At 31.9% G+C, this 18,062-nt stretch overlaps 3 protein-coding genes across 3 annotated transcripts; 1 reads left to right on the forward strand and 2 right to left on the reverse strand.

Annotated features, from left to right (window-relative positions):
* Positions 1-599: 599 nt before the first annotated feature.
* On the reverse strand, positions 600-6,005 carry LOC149901935 (ninjurin-2-like). The gene is made up of 3 exons (XM_090111106.1): positions 5,885-6,005; positions 4,457-4,633; positions 600-1,106 (listed from the first exon to the last, which is right to left on the reverse strand). The coding sequence occupies exons 1-3, from the start codon at positions 5,990-5,992 to the stop codon at positions 900-902; spliced, it is 492 nt and encodes a 163-aa protein (XP_089967232.1). The 5' UTR covers positions 5,993-6,005; the 3' UTR covers positions 600-899.
* Positions 6,006-9,269: 3,264 nt separating this feature from the next.
* LOC149901936 (uncharacterized) lies at positions 9,270-14,093 on the forward strand. Its single transcript, XM_090111166.1, has 6 exons — positions 9,270-9,633; positions 9,847-9,973; positions 10,335-10,621; positions 10,851-11,026; positions 13,080-13,209; positions 13,411-14,093. Exons 1-6 carry the CDS (start codon positions 9,511-9,513, stop codon positions 14,017-14,019), a joined length of 1,452 nt encoding a protein of 483 aa, XP_089967292.1. The 5' UTR covers positions 9,270-9,510; the 3' UTR covers positions 14,020-14,093.
* A 104-nt stretch (positions 14,094-14,197) lies between these two features.
* LOC149901937 (uncharacterized) lies at positions 14,198-16,435 on the reverse strand. Its single transcript, XM_090111165.1, has one exon. It carries the CDS (start codon positions 16,433-16,435, stop codon positions 14,237-14,239), a length of 2,199 nt encoding a protein of 732 aa, XP_089967291.1. The 3' UTR covers positions 14,198-14,236.
* Between the last annotated feature and the right edge of the window lie 1,627 nt (positions 16,436-18,062).

The raw sequence follows: 18,062 nt of genomic DNA on the forward strand, positions 1-18,062 counted from the left end.
AATTTGTGATTGGAACACTCCTAGTAAGCAAATAAAATGCTTGTGTCAGGAGGTTCCGCTCTTCCTTAACACTATTACAGAAACAGAAATAAAACAATATGAATGAATACAATGCAAAAACATAAAAGAAAAGAAAGAATTTAATAAAAAAATATCGGTATCGGTTGATTTATTATCGGCGATACCGATATATCGGTTTGCCGATATATCGGCCGATATATCGGTATCTGTATCGGTATCGTTACATCCCTAATATTAAATATAATATCGCAATTAGTTTTATATACAAAATTACAATAATTATATTTCATATAAATTTTAGGAATAGGTAACAAAAAAAGAACAGTGCTTATAATATGCTTATAATATAACACATATTATTTAAAAAGAGATTGATTTCAACAAATACTACGTAGACAGCAGTAGGCCTTACATGTTTAAGGATAAAATGGTCCATAAATACTTAATTTTGGTAAGACAGTGATATCTGCATACATATTACAGGTAATTGCAAAGAAAAAATAGAGCTTTAGACAATATGTATTAGCTTTCAAAGTATTCAACATTTATGATTTAGAATACAACATTTCAAGAGTAAAACAAAATTATTTCGTTATTATAATGTGTCCCCTATTCACCTACTAATAAATAGGTAATAGGCATATGAAGTAAAGCTTGAACATTGAAATTTGAAAGCTAGGTATAACATAAATAATTATAGTAAAAAGCAAAAAGAATAAAATCTGGTGTTACTTATGGTGTTACAATAATAATTGTGAAAATAACGTTGAACAATTTTTAAATTTCTAATTTACTTTGCCAATTATGTTATAATATTAATTATTTGGCACAATCTAAATTGAACAATACAAAACGAAATTTAAAACAAAGAAAGTCAGCTATATGGCGTTCAGTGTAGTATTTAGGGTTGGCACATTTGCAGATACGTCAAGGGAATAAAACACAGAAATCATCACATTTACTGTTGTACTAATAGTTTTAGTACCCAGGTATAGATTATTCAATATTTCAGCTCGACGGTGGTGAGGCTGGTGATTGATGTCGAAAATGAAACCAAGAATTACTGAACCAACGGCAGATAAGACCTATAAAAAAATAGAAATAAAAATAACAAAATCAAACAAAACAAAAATAAAGGCAACCAAATATAAAATATAACCTAGATCTATATACATAATTAAGTGTGCAATTACAGGTGCATAATTAAATCTAGAGTAGGTACCTATTAATTAATTGAATACTTTGTTCATATTATCCATTAATGACTTAAATAAGGTGAACAATTATATTATGAATCTGACATAGATACATACAATACATACTTTAAATTAGCCACGTAAGTGTAACTACTTATTTCAAACGCAAAGCATTTGATTCTAATTTTAATGTTTCATTTTTATGTTCTGATAATTCAACTACCTACATAAAAGAATTATTATCTATAGGTAGTCTATACTCTATAGGTACTAATTCAATTTCTTTTAACATAACATTTCCAAAAACGACCTAATTATGATAAATGGCTGATGTAATATGGGTATAACAGTGATGGAAATACAAACCGAGAATTATTGTTACTCTATGAAAAATGGAGTAGACATTTAAAAATATACATGTAATTATAACTACATTCGGTAGGTGCTCATTATGTAGGTAGCTTAAAAGTTCGTTATAATTCAAATATGTACCAAGTACCAACTATATTTTTCTTCTAAACTTTGAATAAAGTTGTAATACCTACTCGGCTACTCTACATTCATGAAAAAGTAGTAGGTACTTACATATTAAATACTACGTAATTACGATCACTAGCATTATTACAACCTTAAGGGTTTTTAATTGACATTTTACAACATTTTCTTAATTCTTTCCCAAAATTGTATTTAGCACTGAATTATTCCCAAAGAAATCGTGCTCCGATAGAGCAGGGTCGAGACCAAAGTTCATTTTAATGACGTCACAAAATATGACCCCTGTCATCAGACCAACAGAGATGTGGTATAGCCAATTGGCAATCTTCTTTTGTTTATAATTGTCAGCATTCAAAGAAGATATTACTAGAGCTAGGATGCCTGCGCTTACCTGTATCAAAAACCGATTTGAACATTTAAAATTGCAAATTGTAGATACTTTTGCAAGTAGACAAACTTAATATTCGGAACAAGGAATAAAGTTGTAGAAATTGTTTATGAATTTATAACAGGCATAACTAATAATAAATTATAGTTAAAAAAATCTTGATCTGTGCAGGAATTTATAAAAAAAAATGGTGGTATAGAAGAAACTACCTATTGGTAGGTACATATTATTTACAATACTTACCAATAGTTATCTAAAAAGACTGTATTTTAGATGTTAATATTCTTTCCATGATTTGATTTAAGTAACTTCTCAAGTTAACATAAACATTATTGAATGATTAAATTATCATATAAGAAAAACAATAATGTGACCGTTTCTAGCAAATACGTATCGCTGTTCAACTAATATTATTATTACATAGAAATAGCTAAAAGTGTTTACGTAATTCCCAAATTGCTTTCTATCCGTTCTAAATTTAAACATGAACATTTTGAATGTAATTCGTGGAAATATATTATATAATCCTATTTCCGTGATGTAATTTAAGTTTAACTTCAAAATTTTAAAATCAATACAACCGTCAACCGTAGGTATTTTGAGTCAGGCTTGTATTATATAAGAAGTATAGGTATGTATCTCATTATCTACGTAAAAATACGCTTTCTATTTGCAATTGAAAGTATTTATTTATTTTTGTAAATATTTGAATAATATTAGGTAGCAAAATAATTAGTTAATTAGCTTATTCATTATTCAAGGAAAACGGTTGTACCAAAGAGCATTGCGTGTGGTGTGGAACCCACTTTTTTAGCTTGATGCATTAACCCTTTTCAAGTATTCAATATTGACATACTTTAATCGTTCTAAAACCAACGGATTATTGGAATACTCGATACCAAAACCGGAAATGACAATATTAACGACGGATATGACGAAAATGAAAATCACGATGACGTCATTCAGGATGACAGCAGAGGGTTGGTCGTCGTGGTTGTTCAAGTCCATTCCGCCGATTACAACAAACAATAAGCCGACCAATAGCTAAAACAATTTCGTAAAATTTTAAGTTATTGCAAAAATTAATTTCGATGAATGAAGAATCAAATATTTTTAAAGTTCATATTATTAGTTAGCTTATTTGAATTATTATATTAAAAATGACAGAACAAATCTATATCTACCTATGTGTAAGGTATTAGTTTAAAATTGGAATTTGGAATTATTATAATTGAAACGACCAAAGACAAAATAAGAACCTACCTAGGTACCTAGTTAACATATTTTTATCCTTACTTTTGAAGTACCTATAAAATTGCTTTTAGAATTTATATAGACTATAGTAGTTTACCTTTAGTATTTAACCTTTTTTTATTAGTGATATTATCCATAAATTCGATTTTCGCTATGCATTAAACAAAAATGTAAAAAATTATAATTTTCAAACACAGGTAAATCGTAGTCATTGAAATGTCTGTAAAAATAACACGACTAATTAAATAATAATAAATAATTATAACACACTTAAAAGTTACAAGCAACAAATTTTTACTATCCGGCAATCGTATGAGCAATTTTTTAACGCTAAATCAATACGTCCCGTGCGAAAATCTTTACAATAATAATTACAAATCGAAGTTAAACTCGTACAGAATAAGAGAAGAATCAAAAGAAGAAATGAGGATGTTAATAACAGTGATTATGAAAGCTGTAGCGGTTGTGACGTAATTAATATTAGTCGCCGAAGTGCGGTATCGAGGTTTGTGAAAACAGCAGTCATGTAGAAGGTTCAGTGACAGGAGCACAAGACCCATCAGCACCTGGGGTTTGTAATTTATACCATAAACAATCGCTTACTTTTACATAGAAATGACTATTGAACTGCAGAATCAAAGATCCAGCTCTTTTTAGAAAGAAAGAAAGAAATGAATGCTATTCAATTTTTTATTTGATTTTCTTTGAAACACTAGCCCCATTCTTTCCTTGTGATTGCTATTGCAAATAAGTTCGACATATATTAGTAGGTTATTTTTATCGTCATTTATCTGGACTTTAAAAAGGTACATATCAGGTGCCTAGTTAGTATAATTTTTGGCTTTTCGGCACTCAAAACCAAAATCATGGGTAAAAAGTGTAATTTTCGATTTGTTTAAAAAAAATGTTGTGTGGTTTTATGAAACCACGGTAAAAGTGAAACTGTTCGAACGGTTCCGAACACTGCTTTGTGTAGCGCATGTCGCGTGACGGTCGGCTGCCGAGTAGGTATACCTACTCGGCAGCCGCGATACACGCGACATGCGCTACACAGACCAAAAAGTTTGAGACGATGTAATAAAAGTTTCACTTTAAAAATTACCTGCAAAATAATCGATATGGTGATCAAAGTGACGAGTAGCGTATAGAATTCGTGCTTCGACCCCACTTGTAGGATGTACTTCAGCTGCGATGCGTTCGATGTCAACAAAGCTATGTCCAGCAAGCCCTGTGCAACGGTCTTCTTCGTCGCATAGCGGTTCGCATCGATGCCTTTAATCTGAAAGATAATGTGAATATCGTGTAGTAAAGTTATAATTGACATTGGCAAAAAGTCTCTTTGTTATGAAAGGGCGTATTCAGAAAGAAAGCTTGAAACTTATAAGCGCTTATCGGCGCTTGTCATGTTCATATATTTTCCTGTCAGTGCTGTCAACCCGCGCAGGAAAATATATGAACATGACAAGCGCCGATAAGCGCTTATAAGTTTCAAGCTTTCTCTCTGAATACTCCCAAAGGAAAAATACTTTATTTTCATGGAGTGAAAACTACTCAAGGCGTTTAGAAGATTTTTCAATGACACACTCTTCTATGCTCTATGGAACGCTACATAAGTTTTCACTTAAATGTCACGTTGTTTTGAGCACACTCATTTTTTTTTACCTACCTTCCAAAAAGCTATTTGAAGGGAATTATTATGTGTAGTATAATAGGTAAAGAATATTTTTCTTCTAATTATATAATTTACACGATAATTATTCGGCACCGTTTTAGGAAGAGCACAAAACTTTACAGCTTACTGTAGGTAATTGTGGGATTTAAGCAACCTTGTTAGTTGTTACCTACCACAATAATAAATTCGTAGGATTTATGCTGTAAAAGTTAGAGTGCTAGCAGTTTGATGGAAATGGATATGGACATTTTTTAAATAACGAATTTTAGAAAATGTCGTTTTCTCACACCCATTTAAATAAAAAAAAATGGCAACTTACAAGCATTTCTGCGATTCGCGCCATTTTAATTAGAATTAAAAAGTATAATCGAATGACACGAATTCTAAACACAAACAATCACGAAATCTCGAAAAGTATGTACTGAATAAACTTTGCGCCAAAATATGGGAACTCACTAACAATAGTCTTTATTCGTTTAAGATTCAATGTAGCGTGGGAAAGGTAAGTGAACTTAATAATTTTATGAATATTCTTTCAATTAATAAGCATAGCACGCCACACAATTTTCTTTATTCGTCTTATTAAAACATACTTGGAAGTTGGAACTCCGGTACTGAAACAATGGATAGAGCCAAGAGGGAGACAATAGATGGGATCTTTCTTCTGAACTTCGCAAAGTTAATAAAAAAACCATAGTAATGACTATGTAAAAACGGATGTGATTTATCTATACAGACTATAATAAGTTACCTATATCGATTGAATCATTGTGAGGAGTTAGGACAAAGACAAAAGCCTTTGTTCATCATATGAATAAATAATGGTGACTATACAAAAAAAATAAATGAATTACACACTACTATAGCGGAATCTTCGACGATTGACATTCGGTCAATATTCACTTCGTTTGAAGATGTCGTCTTCTTCATGCTCTCTGAACTTCTTCCCGATTTTTCGTCGGCCATTTTCACTATTATAAATAATTCGTGTTATCAGCGCAACGTGTAAAATAAAACTGTTTTACAACAATAATTATAATCTAACTGTAAATTTCGGTTTCCTGCCAACGATTAAACGAGGCCAGTAAAAATCCGGACACGAAGGTAAATTATACATCAGTGTGGGTGCTGAGGAGTACAGATATTGTTTAATTGCAAGGAATCATTAATAAATCAGTTTCTATCTTAACTAATCAATTCTAAAGGCCGTCCTTAATGTTTGATGCCTGCGTTATTCGCGCTTTATTAGTTCATTTAATAGGTAGTTCCTCCTTTAATTACCTTCAATTTGATATAAAGACGAAACATTATACTTGAAACAAAAAATTCGTGGAAATAAAATAATAAACTAAACTTTCAACTTTTTAATACTCACCCCATTGGTTAACCCCGTTGGTACAATGGCAGCCATTATATTATTCAAAAAAATATTAAGTATCTATATTTTATTCTTAGTTCATAATCAACTCATAACTTTTCATTTGCCTTAAAATTATTAAAAATTATTTTCAAAAACATATTTCAATTATTCAGAATGAACATTTTGTGAGAAACTTAGCATTCGAAGCTGACTGTGGGGTTGCGATTTTGGTTACTAGACAACGAATATAACAACATAAAACATCGACACCTATCTGTTCTAGTAACCTATCTTTAGTTATACTCATATATTTTAATATAGCATTTTTGTTGAGAATAAACTAAAAACTACTGTACCGATTAAAAAAAAATATTTGTAATTAGACGGTCTACATCTTTACTGAGAAATATGCGCTATTTTTTGGGGAATAATAAAACGAGCGACTGAAAATAAAGTGAGATACTGATTTAATAACTTGAGCGGTATGAATTTGAGTAATCGACAAATAAACTAAACAAGCAACGAATATTGGCTGATAATAAAATACAGATTGAGCGTACTAAAGGAGGGTTGTGATTAATCCATTTGATATATTAGAATTCTAACTGTGTGATTACATTACTATATGAACGACTAAAATTACTAGTTGAGCGAATAGATTACTACCTAAGTGAGCGACTAAATTACGCTCATCTAGAGCGACTAAAAACACTAGAATAAATTGTTAAAATAGTTATTTGATAAAACTTTCAAAAACAAATTGAACTGATAGTACCTACTCTGTCCATTATAGTATTTTTTAAATTGATTTTTCTATTCGAAATACCTCGATTAAAATAAAATGCCATTCAGTATAAATAAATCATATGCCAAATAATGAAAATAATACAAGACGTAATTTTGTCACTCAAACAATTAATATTAGGTCGCTCAAATATTATGAAGCTGCTCATTTTGTATTTTATGTAACGCAAATTAATGTTTGTTAGTTGCTGATCTATTAATTTTTCATCACTCGCAGTCAGTCGATCACTTAGTAATTCTCTTACACCAATTAATTATTTTTGATAACTAAAACTTTAATTTACAGCATAGACTAATGTACTCAATATATCTATACTCATATATTTATTAGTCCATGATTTACAGTCACTCGTTTAAATACTACCCCTTTTTTAACCCCAGGTTAATCCGAAGGATGCTTGCTTTACTTATATAAGGGGTGGTAAAATAAGAATCTTTAAAAAAAGTTCACAACAGTATAAAAAATTAACTACCTACACACTAAAAAGTACTACGTAGATAGTTAAGTACCTAGTTTTGCTGCATTTATTCCATTGTAAAATAATATAACTAAAGAATCACAAACAATTTGCCCATTCTAATGGAAACGATTATCTTATTTCTTTACGAAAGTAAGTTCATAAACGAAGCCATTCGTCAAACTTTCAGAAATTGAAAGATGCGCTTTTCACTGACGAACCTATAATTAACGAAAATAAACAGGGTGTTTATAAATTATTCAGTTATTCGATTTCATATTTATTTCCAAATAAATTTCATCGTGATCCTAAGTTTATTTTCTTGAAGTTAATTTCTACAATAAAGTAATAAGATTACGAAGACGTAGTAGAGAAGTTTGGCAAAAAAGGGAGTTTAGTAAATTTAAATAATAAAACACTTGAGTTTTTTTTATTGCAATATTTAGTCCCGCAAAATAAAATCAATCGAGTCGGTATTACTAAAACTGTATACAGTCTATATTCTATAAATTAAATATTTGATATTTTAAGAAAATTAATCGTATTCATTTGACCCACACTCCAAGGCAAGCAAATCCTACAAACTGATATCTTAATAATCTTTGAATAATCTACGTGTCTAAATTATTTTCACATCGCTGAATTATGATTTTTTGTTTTACGAGTTCCTCAATTATTATGAAGGTTTTATTTGTAGAAATATTAGAATAAACATTGGTACCCAATATAATCTATTATCAGATGGGCAATGACCTATCCTATTATCCTTTCTGCCTATTTCCTACTAATACCTAATGATATATGTTTTTACTGTTCTGTGTTTGTAACTATACATAAAAAGCAAAAATCACTAAAGCACTAAAACTCTGATACTCTGCAGTACTGTGTCTTTTAAAAACTTGCCTGAATAAAACCTAGGATATAGTTATAGTTATAGTTATAATTTAAAAATATTAGGATTAGCGATAGTTCACTAAGGACTGGTTCATTCATACATAAACCATGCGATGTAATATTGTAACCAAAATTAAAATCCCAACGACGCAGTTATGATATGATATTGTTTCGTTTATATGTTATAACAAAAAACATATTGTACTTAAATGAGCGATTTTTTTCCGAAATCTCTTCAGTTCCTAGATTATTTTTAATTTTTATAATATACCTATGGAATGTAAATTAAACACTTGTATGACTCTAGTACGCTAGGTAAAGTTTTAATTAAAAAATGTGTGTGTGTGTACAGCTAGTACACACGTAAGAAGTGAAACTTCTCTATGACCTTATTTTTCAAAAAATAATTTACTCTAAGCAATTTTTATTTACAAGATGGCGCGTAACGGAAAAATGTTACACTAAATTTTTTTCCAACCCCGATAAAGAAGTTTCACTTCAAAACTTGTCAAGTTGCAGAACTTTTCAAATGAACGGCGCAAATGTATGCGCATTTCTATTCTAAGAGTAATTCTAGTTTAATTTACTAAAAATATATACCGTAATGAAGTCCTGAAAGTTAAACAGAGATTCCTTACAACTACTTATTTTTTATGTTTTTTTTTATATTTTTCTTTACACTTCTACAAATTCATAAAATGAAACGTTTGCACTTCCCGCCCGCATTCGCGTCTTTCGTGTTGTGTTGTCTGTCAAACAAAAATATTTTCCATTTTTTATAGTATTTTGTTTATCAATTTCCTATTTTATTGTTAATTTATATTTGTTATAATGTAATGCACAACTTATCTTTTATATGTGTAAATTTAAAGTGACTTTATAGTGGAATTTGTGGAAGATGATCAAGTCGTGTTAGTTTGTTGAGTGGAGTCAAGTGGCCGTCGTACAAAAAGGATTTTATTTTTGAAATGCTGCCTTCTATGCCAATATTGTTTTCCAGAGAGAGTCAGGATGCATTTGGGAATAAAATAGAATCTAGTAAAACTTTGTTAACTACAAATACAATCGCTAATACCGATAAAAAACAAGAGGTGAGTCAGAGGGTGTAATATTTTTATGTAACTTTTGTACGTTTATTCATGGATTCTATTTCAATATTTATGTGTGTTACTAGCACACAGATACTGGGTCAAGTATATTTGCTAGTTAGATCCCGAAATACTTGATAATAAATCGTAAAAATCACAACGAAATTATGACAGTGGCTGCCATTTTACAATTTCTTAATCACGCATTTCTTTCAGACTCAAAGTTTAAATCATGAAGGTCAGAAAAGTGAACCAGCTTCTAAGGAATTAAAACTGAATGGTGACAATAACAGGAAAGAGGAACCAAATAAATCAAAAATTGATGAGAATGCATTAGAGACAGGTATACTTTGAATGCCATGCCTATTTACAATATGCTATAATCAATCTAGAAAGTTTCTCTGAAGTTGAATAAATTAATGATTTATTAAAATAAATGAAGCATGTCGTGTTCATACTTATATTACAAGAATGTTAATTTATTTATTATTAATTATGGTATATTAAAAAAATTCTAACTAAATAATACCCAAATCAGTACTAATCTCCTCTTATAATTCAATAGATAAGATTCTGTATCATAATATCTCATGGTTAGCAATATTTATTTTATATAGCAATCCTGTATATAGCCTGTACACCATGACCTCAATCAAAATATAATATATGACTGAACTAACATGATATACCAATTTTTTTTACAGCACTAGTTCGATCATACTTTACAAAAGTTAAGTCAAGATTTCCCTCGAATTTATCACTGCCAACAAATAAGTTTGCCCAATTTAGAGATTTGTTGAAATCCTTTGACCCTGGGAAGGAAACACCAGTAGATTTATATAGGAAAGTAGATTTATTATTTGGTGAGGAACATAAGGATATTGTTGAGGAGTTCTTATTATTTTTAAAACCGGGACAAGCTGCCGAGGTTGGGAGGTTTATGGACCATTTTATGCTAACACAGATGACTAGTTTTATAAAATTATTACAGGTAATAAATAAATTGAGTCATCATTTACTTTCAAATAGGTTTTAGCATGAAACATCACAAAAATGCACATTACAATTATCTTACCCCAAGTCATTATGTGCATACAAGTTAACTAACACTTTTTTTCTGTGATTTGGTCAAGACTTTGTATAGGACCTAATCTAGTTGAAAAAAAAGTAATTAAACAGTAATATACAATAATTGTTACTTATACAATAATCTTTTCCAGACAACATTTGCACGTAAGCCAGCAGTTTATCGCAAGATTTTGAGAGCAATAACCACAAGCATTAACAATGGGAGCAGCCAAGACTTGAAGACAAGAGTGTTGCCACATTTGAGGACTAATCCAAAACTGTCACAAATGTTCAAATCCATGTTTCCTGATGAAAGGCCACCGGACAGGTATTATAATAATTAGCTACTACTTTCTAAATGCTAAAGGTATTTTTATTGTGCTTTTTGCATTGAACTATATTTATGTTGTATTACTTTTGATATTATTTAAAAGATGTCATGAGTTATAACTTATAAGTTGTAAGGGTCTAGAATTAAAAACACAATTAATATAGTGTATACCTGGATATGAGATTTGACCATTATGTTCAGGGAAGAAACCCTGAGAATTTCAATAATACCTTATAAAATTCCCATGCATTCTGCCCTCTATATATTTCACAGTCTAGATAATATCTACATATAATATATAGAACAAGTATTGAAAATGGCAGTATCTGTGCTACATCAAGTATGACAAGGAATAAAGATAAATGGCAAAATAATAGAGACTTAATTCTTTTAATTCTGGGTTTCTAAGAAGAACAAAAAAATGTTACTTTCACTTCGCACACTTGTTGCAACATTTCAATTTCAGCCATGATTTCATTTCCACTATGTAATTATGCATTTGTTCTAGTATGGTTAATTTTTATGATGCTATAGCAGCAAAAACTTAAAGGAGAAGTTACTTTTTTCCCACATCTGAATTTAATTTTATTGGCATTATTCTTTACAATCTCAGATCTTCAAAAACAGGCAATGCATAAATTATTTTTCTCAAGGGTTATTCCTAAGTATGATATTTTATGGTGCTAAAGTTCAGGAAGTAAGATTTCAGCATATGCAATAAACCCTGTTCCACACTTTTGCAAAGCTTTACTAAATGTCTTAGTCCGGGATACATGGTCCATTTTTGCAAGTGATTACTATCAAGCTAATTTTTCGTGAGTAGCTTTATTTTGATGAGATGCCCAATAATTTCATGTACGAAACTCTCGATTGTGGTAGCTACCAGAGGAAAAAAGGATAAAATATTTTGATTTGATGGTTCTCAAATATTAATTACCAACTGAATGTTTTTTTTTGTTCAATCTCAAGATAATTATCTAAATTATTCGAGAAAATATTTGTCCTACAAAATCTATGGTTTGATCAAAGAGTCCCCCTTTCCAATGTGTATCGATAACGAAGTCATCATAAATGATTACTAACCAGCTGATTTTTTTATTTTCACTTATTTAATACTTGTATAATTCAACAGACATATTGTCCTACAAATTGCGTAATAAATATTTGAGAACCGTCAAATCAAAAATTTTTATCCTTGTTACCTCTGTAAGCTACCACAATCGAGAGTTTCGTACATGAAATTATTGGGCATCTCATCAAATTAAAGCTACTCACGAAAAATTAGCTTGATAGTAATCACTTGCAAAAATGGGCGATGTATCCCGGACTATCTTCTTCTTCTTCTCTTAATTAATGGCTCCACCCAATAAGCAGGGACATTGGCAGAGTCCCTGCTTAGTGGTCCAGTAAAAATGGGAGAGACAGGACTCAAATTTCAGTCCGATAGAAACTACTAATGTGCCCTTTATTTCTGACTTTTGAAGAATTTCAAGTTCTATTTTATTCAGTGTGGATAAAACATTTTCTGGCAATCCCCTATGCTATGTGATGTAAGAAAAGAAGATGTCCACTTTTTGGGGTATCACACATTAATTTGCCATCCATTAATCTTGAATGGTTCCATTCCCACAACATTCTTAAAAGCCTCAAGTGATATCTTCACTAATACTAACTTTAGCTCTCCAGTCTAAGTTTACACCCTAAAGCTAGATTATCATCTTTGTCCTAAGCATGTAAGCGCCTTGGGTTTCTCGTTGTATTTTACCTGTCCACGGATAAAAACATTTATTTTGTATGTCATGCAGCCTGTCTCCGTTTTCCGGAGGCATTCAGTAAAATTCGTCAAAGAAGAAACTCTCCTTGTATTGAATTTTAACGCCAATTTCCTTTTGAGAATATACCTTATCAGAAGTACTATCCTATTTACGATTCTTAAAACTGCGCTATCTAAGAAACCTCTATAAAAAAAATGTACACGGGCAATCTGGCATATAGAATAGAATAAGATACAAACAACATTTGTTATAAGGTTCTGCATGTCTTGTTGCAGTGCTTACGACGCTGGTACAGACGTTATAAACGAAAACTTTCTAGAATGTGACGAAGGTTACGACGTGTGGGAGTTCGAAGCGGAGAACAAGAAGAGGAAGATTGATGTGAAAGAAGGCTTTGATTCAGTGGTAGGTATTAGGATTAGAAAATAGGCAAAATCTATCAAAATCAATTATTTTACAGTTAACAGCTAAGGATAGCAATATGGTCAAGTTATTTCCATTAAAAGAAACTATACGAAATAAAAAAGTTTCCAACTGAAATCGATTTCTATGTAAGTATCGATCTATTATATTTTATAGTAACATAAAAAATACTTTTTCTTGCAGTATCTTCACGGGCGGGTGTTTCTACAGCATGGTAGGTTGTTAAGATCAGCAAGTGTCACTTATCCATACAGCAAGGAGCCGTATCGAGTGCACGCGAGACGACTGGCGCCCAACACATGTCTCTCGCCACCAGACTCCGACGAAGAAAGATCTACTAAAAGAAACGGCAAAACCAATTGCAAAGTACCCCCAAAAAGATCTAGAAAACAGACGAAATCCCCGACAAAAACAGTCAAAGACGTTAACGATAACACTAAAAAAGATCTCAAACAGGCATTAAGTAAAGTGAAAGGAAAAGTTGCCGCTAAAACGAGGTGCAAAAATGAGGACAATATTAAAAAGAATAAACTGGATGTTAAAGAAGTGAATGTGTGTGGAAAGAAAGAAGATTTGCCAAAGGCAAAGCCAAAAGATGCTAAAAAAGCCCGAAATTGGACTCGAGAGGAAGATAAGACTATGTTAGAAGTATTAAAGGGTGAAGGTGGCTCTGATAAAGTGCTCGTGCGCATTTGCAAACTGCTGCCGCATCGCTCACAAAGCGAAGTCAAAGAAAGGTTTTGTCACGTTATGAACTTATTGCAACAAATGGCAGTCAATGAAGTGACGTAGTGCGAACTGAATTTATTAGTTGTAAGCAATGGTATTTATAATTTTATAAAAATAAAATTTTATTTTAATCTAAACTCTTCTTTTATTTCGCTACAAAAATAAGATATCAGAAATTATAATAGAAAATCTTGGAAAATCTAGTTAACAATGTCATGTATCTGCTAAAAGTAGCCAAAAGCGCAAAATACTATTAAAGTTAAGATTAGGACTATGTCATTTAAAATTTACAATCTTCTTTTCGGAAAATTTCCTCAAGTTCCGGAGAGTCATTTATGAGGCGTCTCAACGAAACGGCTCTCTCCGTAGCAAATGCTGTTGTTGGTTTATCAATAAATGACGGCGATACGGATCCATCTACAACTTTCATTTTTGGAGGTGCATATTGATTAAAGTATTTCGCCTCAGTTGCTAACCTTTGTAAGATTTTATCCAATTCTTCGTCTGAAAAACACGTGCATAAATTTTCATATTCTTCGTCAGTGTATTGCGTTCCTATGGTCCTTGTTTTAGATGGAGCTTTTTCTGGTGTTGGTGGTGGAGTCTTCTTTCCACGTGCTTCCTTCACAAGTAGCTTTAACGTTTCCAATGAACATGTTTCATAAGTTGGTAATTCAGGCGCTTCATATTTAGACATCTTGCGCATATACGCTGGCAGGTGTTCCTCAAGATGCTTCTTTGCTCTTTTTCCACACTTACACTTCTGAGGTTCAATATACTTCATATAACTATCCCATTTTGGTTCCCGTAAATACTCCAATTCCGTTTCCCTAGATACAATTTTTTCACCTGAAGGAATTTTTTTAGGGATTTCGACCCTAGATTGTTGAACAGGTCTATCTATTTTTATTTGGGAAGCATGTAATGGGCTGCAGAAACAATATGGAATTTTACAATAACAACAATCGATTGGTACATTGTTCACATTTGGTAACTCTTTTTGAAGGATTTGCATGATTGAACTTTCCAATTTTAACTCCAAGAGCTGTTGTGACGACGTGCACTTCACTGGAATATCAAAGGTATAGTCATGATCATCCGTGAAGTCCTTCTCATTACCTCTTTTACCTTCTATGAAATCTTTGACTGTTTCGGGAAAAACTTCTAAATTATCACAAGCTGCGTATATAAATCTATCATTAACGACTACCACTGGTAGTTGTGAAGCACTCGACGTACAGTGTTTGGGACACAGCGTATCATCCAATTTCGGTTTGAATCCTTTGTCGCAAAATACATAAAATGGATGAGGTTTCGGGGTTGGGCCTTTGTATGATTCTTTTTCGGAAACGAAAATACTTTCTACTGAAGGATTTTCCAATGCTTCACTTAGTTGTAACAGCATTAAAGTTTCCATATTTAAAAAGAAATCTGCATGCTCTGGCAAAAGATTTAAACAATAACCGACGAAATCTTGGAATCTTTTCACGACATGACATACTTTTTTCTTCCAAATTTTAATGAACTCTTGTCTTTTCCTTTCTCTCTCTCTTGCAAATTTTATTTCAATCTCTTTTATTGTTATTTCCTCCGACAATTTGCTCATCTTTTTTCTGTGTTCATGTTCGGAAGCATCCATTTCTTTTTTGCATTCTTCTCTTTCCTTTAGGGCTACATACGTTTGGCAAGCCAAGTTTTGACATTCTAAAAACAGGCGCAATTTTTCTACAGCCATGTGCTTGTCCAGCTTGATATCGTGTAGCTGATTTGCGATAGCGGTCCGACCCCGATCAATGTTTTGAATAAATTCATTTTTTTGTCTTTGCTTTTCTTTCTTTAATATATTCTCATATTGATTATATAATGTAGTCGCTTGCTGTTTAAGAAATTTTTCATAGCGTGATTTCATTTTTAAATGGGTATTTTCTTTATTTCGTTCGATTTCTTTCATTGCGGCGTCAAATAACATCGTCTCAATTTTGTTAATTGACGTTTTATAAATGTCGGTAAATTCATGAAAAGCTTGTTGGATTTTTGAGGTATTTTGTTTTGCGGCCTCTCTAGACGAGTCGTCCCACAGGCGACAACAGGTCAGCTCAATTCTTTGTTTCCAACTGTCGTCGTTCGCTTCAAGAATTCTACGTTTTTCTTCTTCCATCTCCCGACGATGATCTTTTACTAATCTTTCTCCAAAGAAGTCTATACCATTGAAGCCTAGCTTAGAAAGGTGTTCGTTCTTAACCGGTTTCATAACCGTCCTTCCAGCTAATATTTCGTGGGGCGGGACATACCAGTCATTCCCACCGCCCTTCATAGGGGGCTCAAGCCCTGCCAGTACTTTTAATTTGGGAGTCATTGATTTGAAATACACATTAGCGAGTGCAGGAGTCATTTTATTCTTCATCACGGTTTGGGTCGGTACTTGGTTCCGTTCGAAGTAACATTTCCTTTGGTAGTAATTGTCACTAAGCCTTGGCATTTTTAAAAGTTTATTTAATAATTTAATCTGAGATTTATTATAATTTGTAAAGTTGTATACTCAGAAACTAAGCTCAGAAATTTGTCATGATAATTTTATCATAGCTTTTTAATTTTGACATGAAAATTGGCAATGCAAGTTTTTATACCTAGATATAACTACAAGTTTTTATATAATAAAATTAATACAAGGGAACTCAAAATTATACCTAATGTAACTTTGTAAGGACTTCTTAAAAATAATAGAGTACAACACTACTATTTTCAATGATATGCGGCTTCGCCGTTAAGTCTCAGAATAATACCCAATCCACAACCCAATCGATATAATTTAATAAAGTATGTACGTATAAATGAGTTTTTGGGCTCATTGTGACCATAAAATGAACCCAAAAATGTATTTTACCTACGGATACAGATTCTTGCAAAAATGCGGGTAAAACCGCGGAGCACAGGTAGACATAGGCTAAGTGACTCAGGAAAAATGTAGCTTTCTGCAGCTTATGAAAAAAATAGGTAATAGGTGAAGTAGATTTGTTTAATAAAAGTAACTATAATTCAGTTTCCTCTTAGTTTAAATTGGAAGGGAACGAACTCGACGCAATGTCCATAAAAGTTTAAAAAATGTCTCGGCTTCAAGAGTCAACCTTAAAAATTTAGTAGGTACATTCAGACTTGATTCAGAAAAGTACCTTATATGGAATCGAAAAATAAAATCGAGAAATAAGTTTAATTACACTACAGGTACCTAAGCTAACCTTACCTTAACTACTGTTAACTTTTTTTTGTGCAGATTTTTTTAATAGCAAATGCAGTTCGTCATGGCACTTCTGGAGGAGACGCAGATTATTTTTAGAAAAATGTATTTTAATTTCAGTATAGGAGCGCGGCAGTAGTTTAGCGGTCCATTAAAATCGGTTCAGCCAATCTTGTGACATGAGCGGACACCGGTATAACTGGACTTTTTTTTAATTACCTTCTATAAAGTAACATTTAGTGACGAAAAAACTGCTAAAACATTGAGCTACATGAATTTCGTGTTAAGGTTGTCTACTTACGAACGTTTTTGTTTAGGCGCAAAAATGTAAAAGTTTTCATCGCCCTGTTGCACCTCATTATGAATCTTCATCGGGAGTTGAACCCTGGACTGTTGATTCTTCTGTGGTTGATTCTAACGTTATACCTACCAGATAACTTTAATATCTCTCGCAATCAACACATTCGTTCTTTCAAACTCAAGAACTTATTTATGTGTGCGTTACCCAGGCAAAATGTTTTGCTTTAGAGAGATGAGACTTAAACAAATAATTAGTGTATCATGAGGAGCAATTTGTTTACTAATAGCAAAATTTGTTTGAATTGTAGTTTTTAAGTTATTTAAGAAAAACAAATTTTGCTGGAGTAACGTTTGAAACGTTACCCAGGCAAAATCGTCTTTCAAAAATTAGTTTCAGCACGGAACCAAATACATGAATAGATAGCTTTTGTTGAGTAGTAAATGTTTATAAATAGCAAAATTTGTGTGTGGTATAGTTCTTTAGTTATTTAAGATTTTGCTGCGGTAACGTTTTGGGATTTCCCAGATCTCGAAAACGGCTCAACGCAGAAGTTTGAAAAAAATACCAATA

Source organism: Colias eurytheme, chromosome 16 (genome assembly GCF_061535395.1).
Source record: "Colias eurytheme isolate Ceu_HAF_F1 chromosome 16, ilColEury1 Martin Lab GWU primary, whole genome shotgun sequence".
Lineage (NCBI taxonomy): Eukaryota > Metazoa > Arthropoda > Insecta > Lepidoptera > Pieridae > Colias > Colias eurytheme.

Coding starts and splice junctions, on each gene's coding strand:
- LOC149901935 (XM_090111106.1), bottom strand. CDS start 5,992: ATGGCCGACGAAAAATCGGGAAGAAGTTCAGAGAGCATGAAGAAGACG. Junction 4,634..5,884: donor TCGAAGATTCCGCTATAGTA/GTGTGTAATTCA, acceptor ATTATCTTTCAG/ATTAAAGGCATCGATGCGAA. Junction 1,107..4,456: donor CCATATCGATTATTTTGCAG/GTAATTTTTAAA, acceptor ATTTTTTTATAG/GTCTTATCTGCCGTTGGTTC.
- LOC149901936 (XM_090111166.1), top strand. CDS start 9,511: ATGCTGCCTTCTATGCCAATATTGTTTTCCAGAGAGAGTCAGGATGCA. Junction 9,634..9,846: donor ATACCGATAAAAAACAAGAG/GTGAGTCAGAGG, acceptor CATTTCTTTCAG/ACTCAAAGTTTAAATCATGA. Junction 10,622..10,850: donor GTTTTATAAAATTATTACAG/GTAATAAATAAA, acceptor AATCTTTTCCAG/ACAACATTTGCACGTAAGCC.
- LOC149901937 (XM_090111165.1), bottom strand. CDS start 16,435: ATGCCAAGGCTTAGTGACAATTACTACCAAAGGAAATGTTACTTCGAA.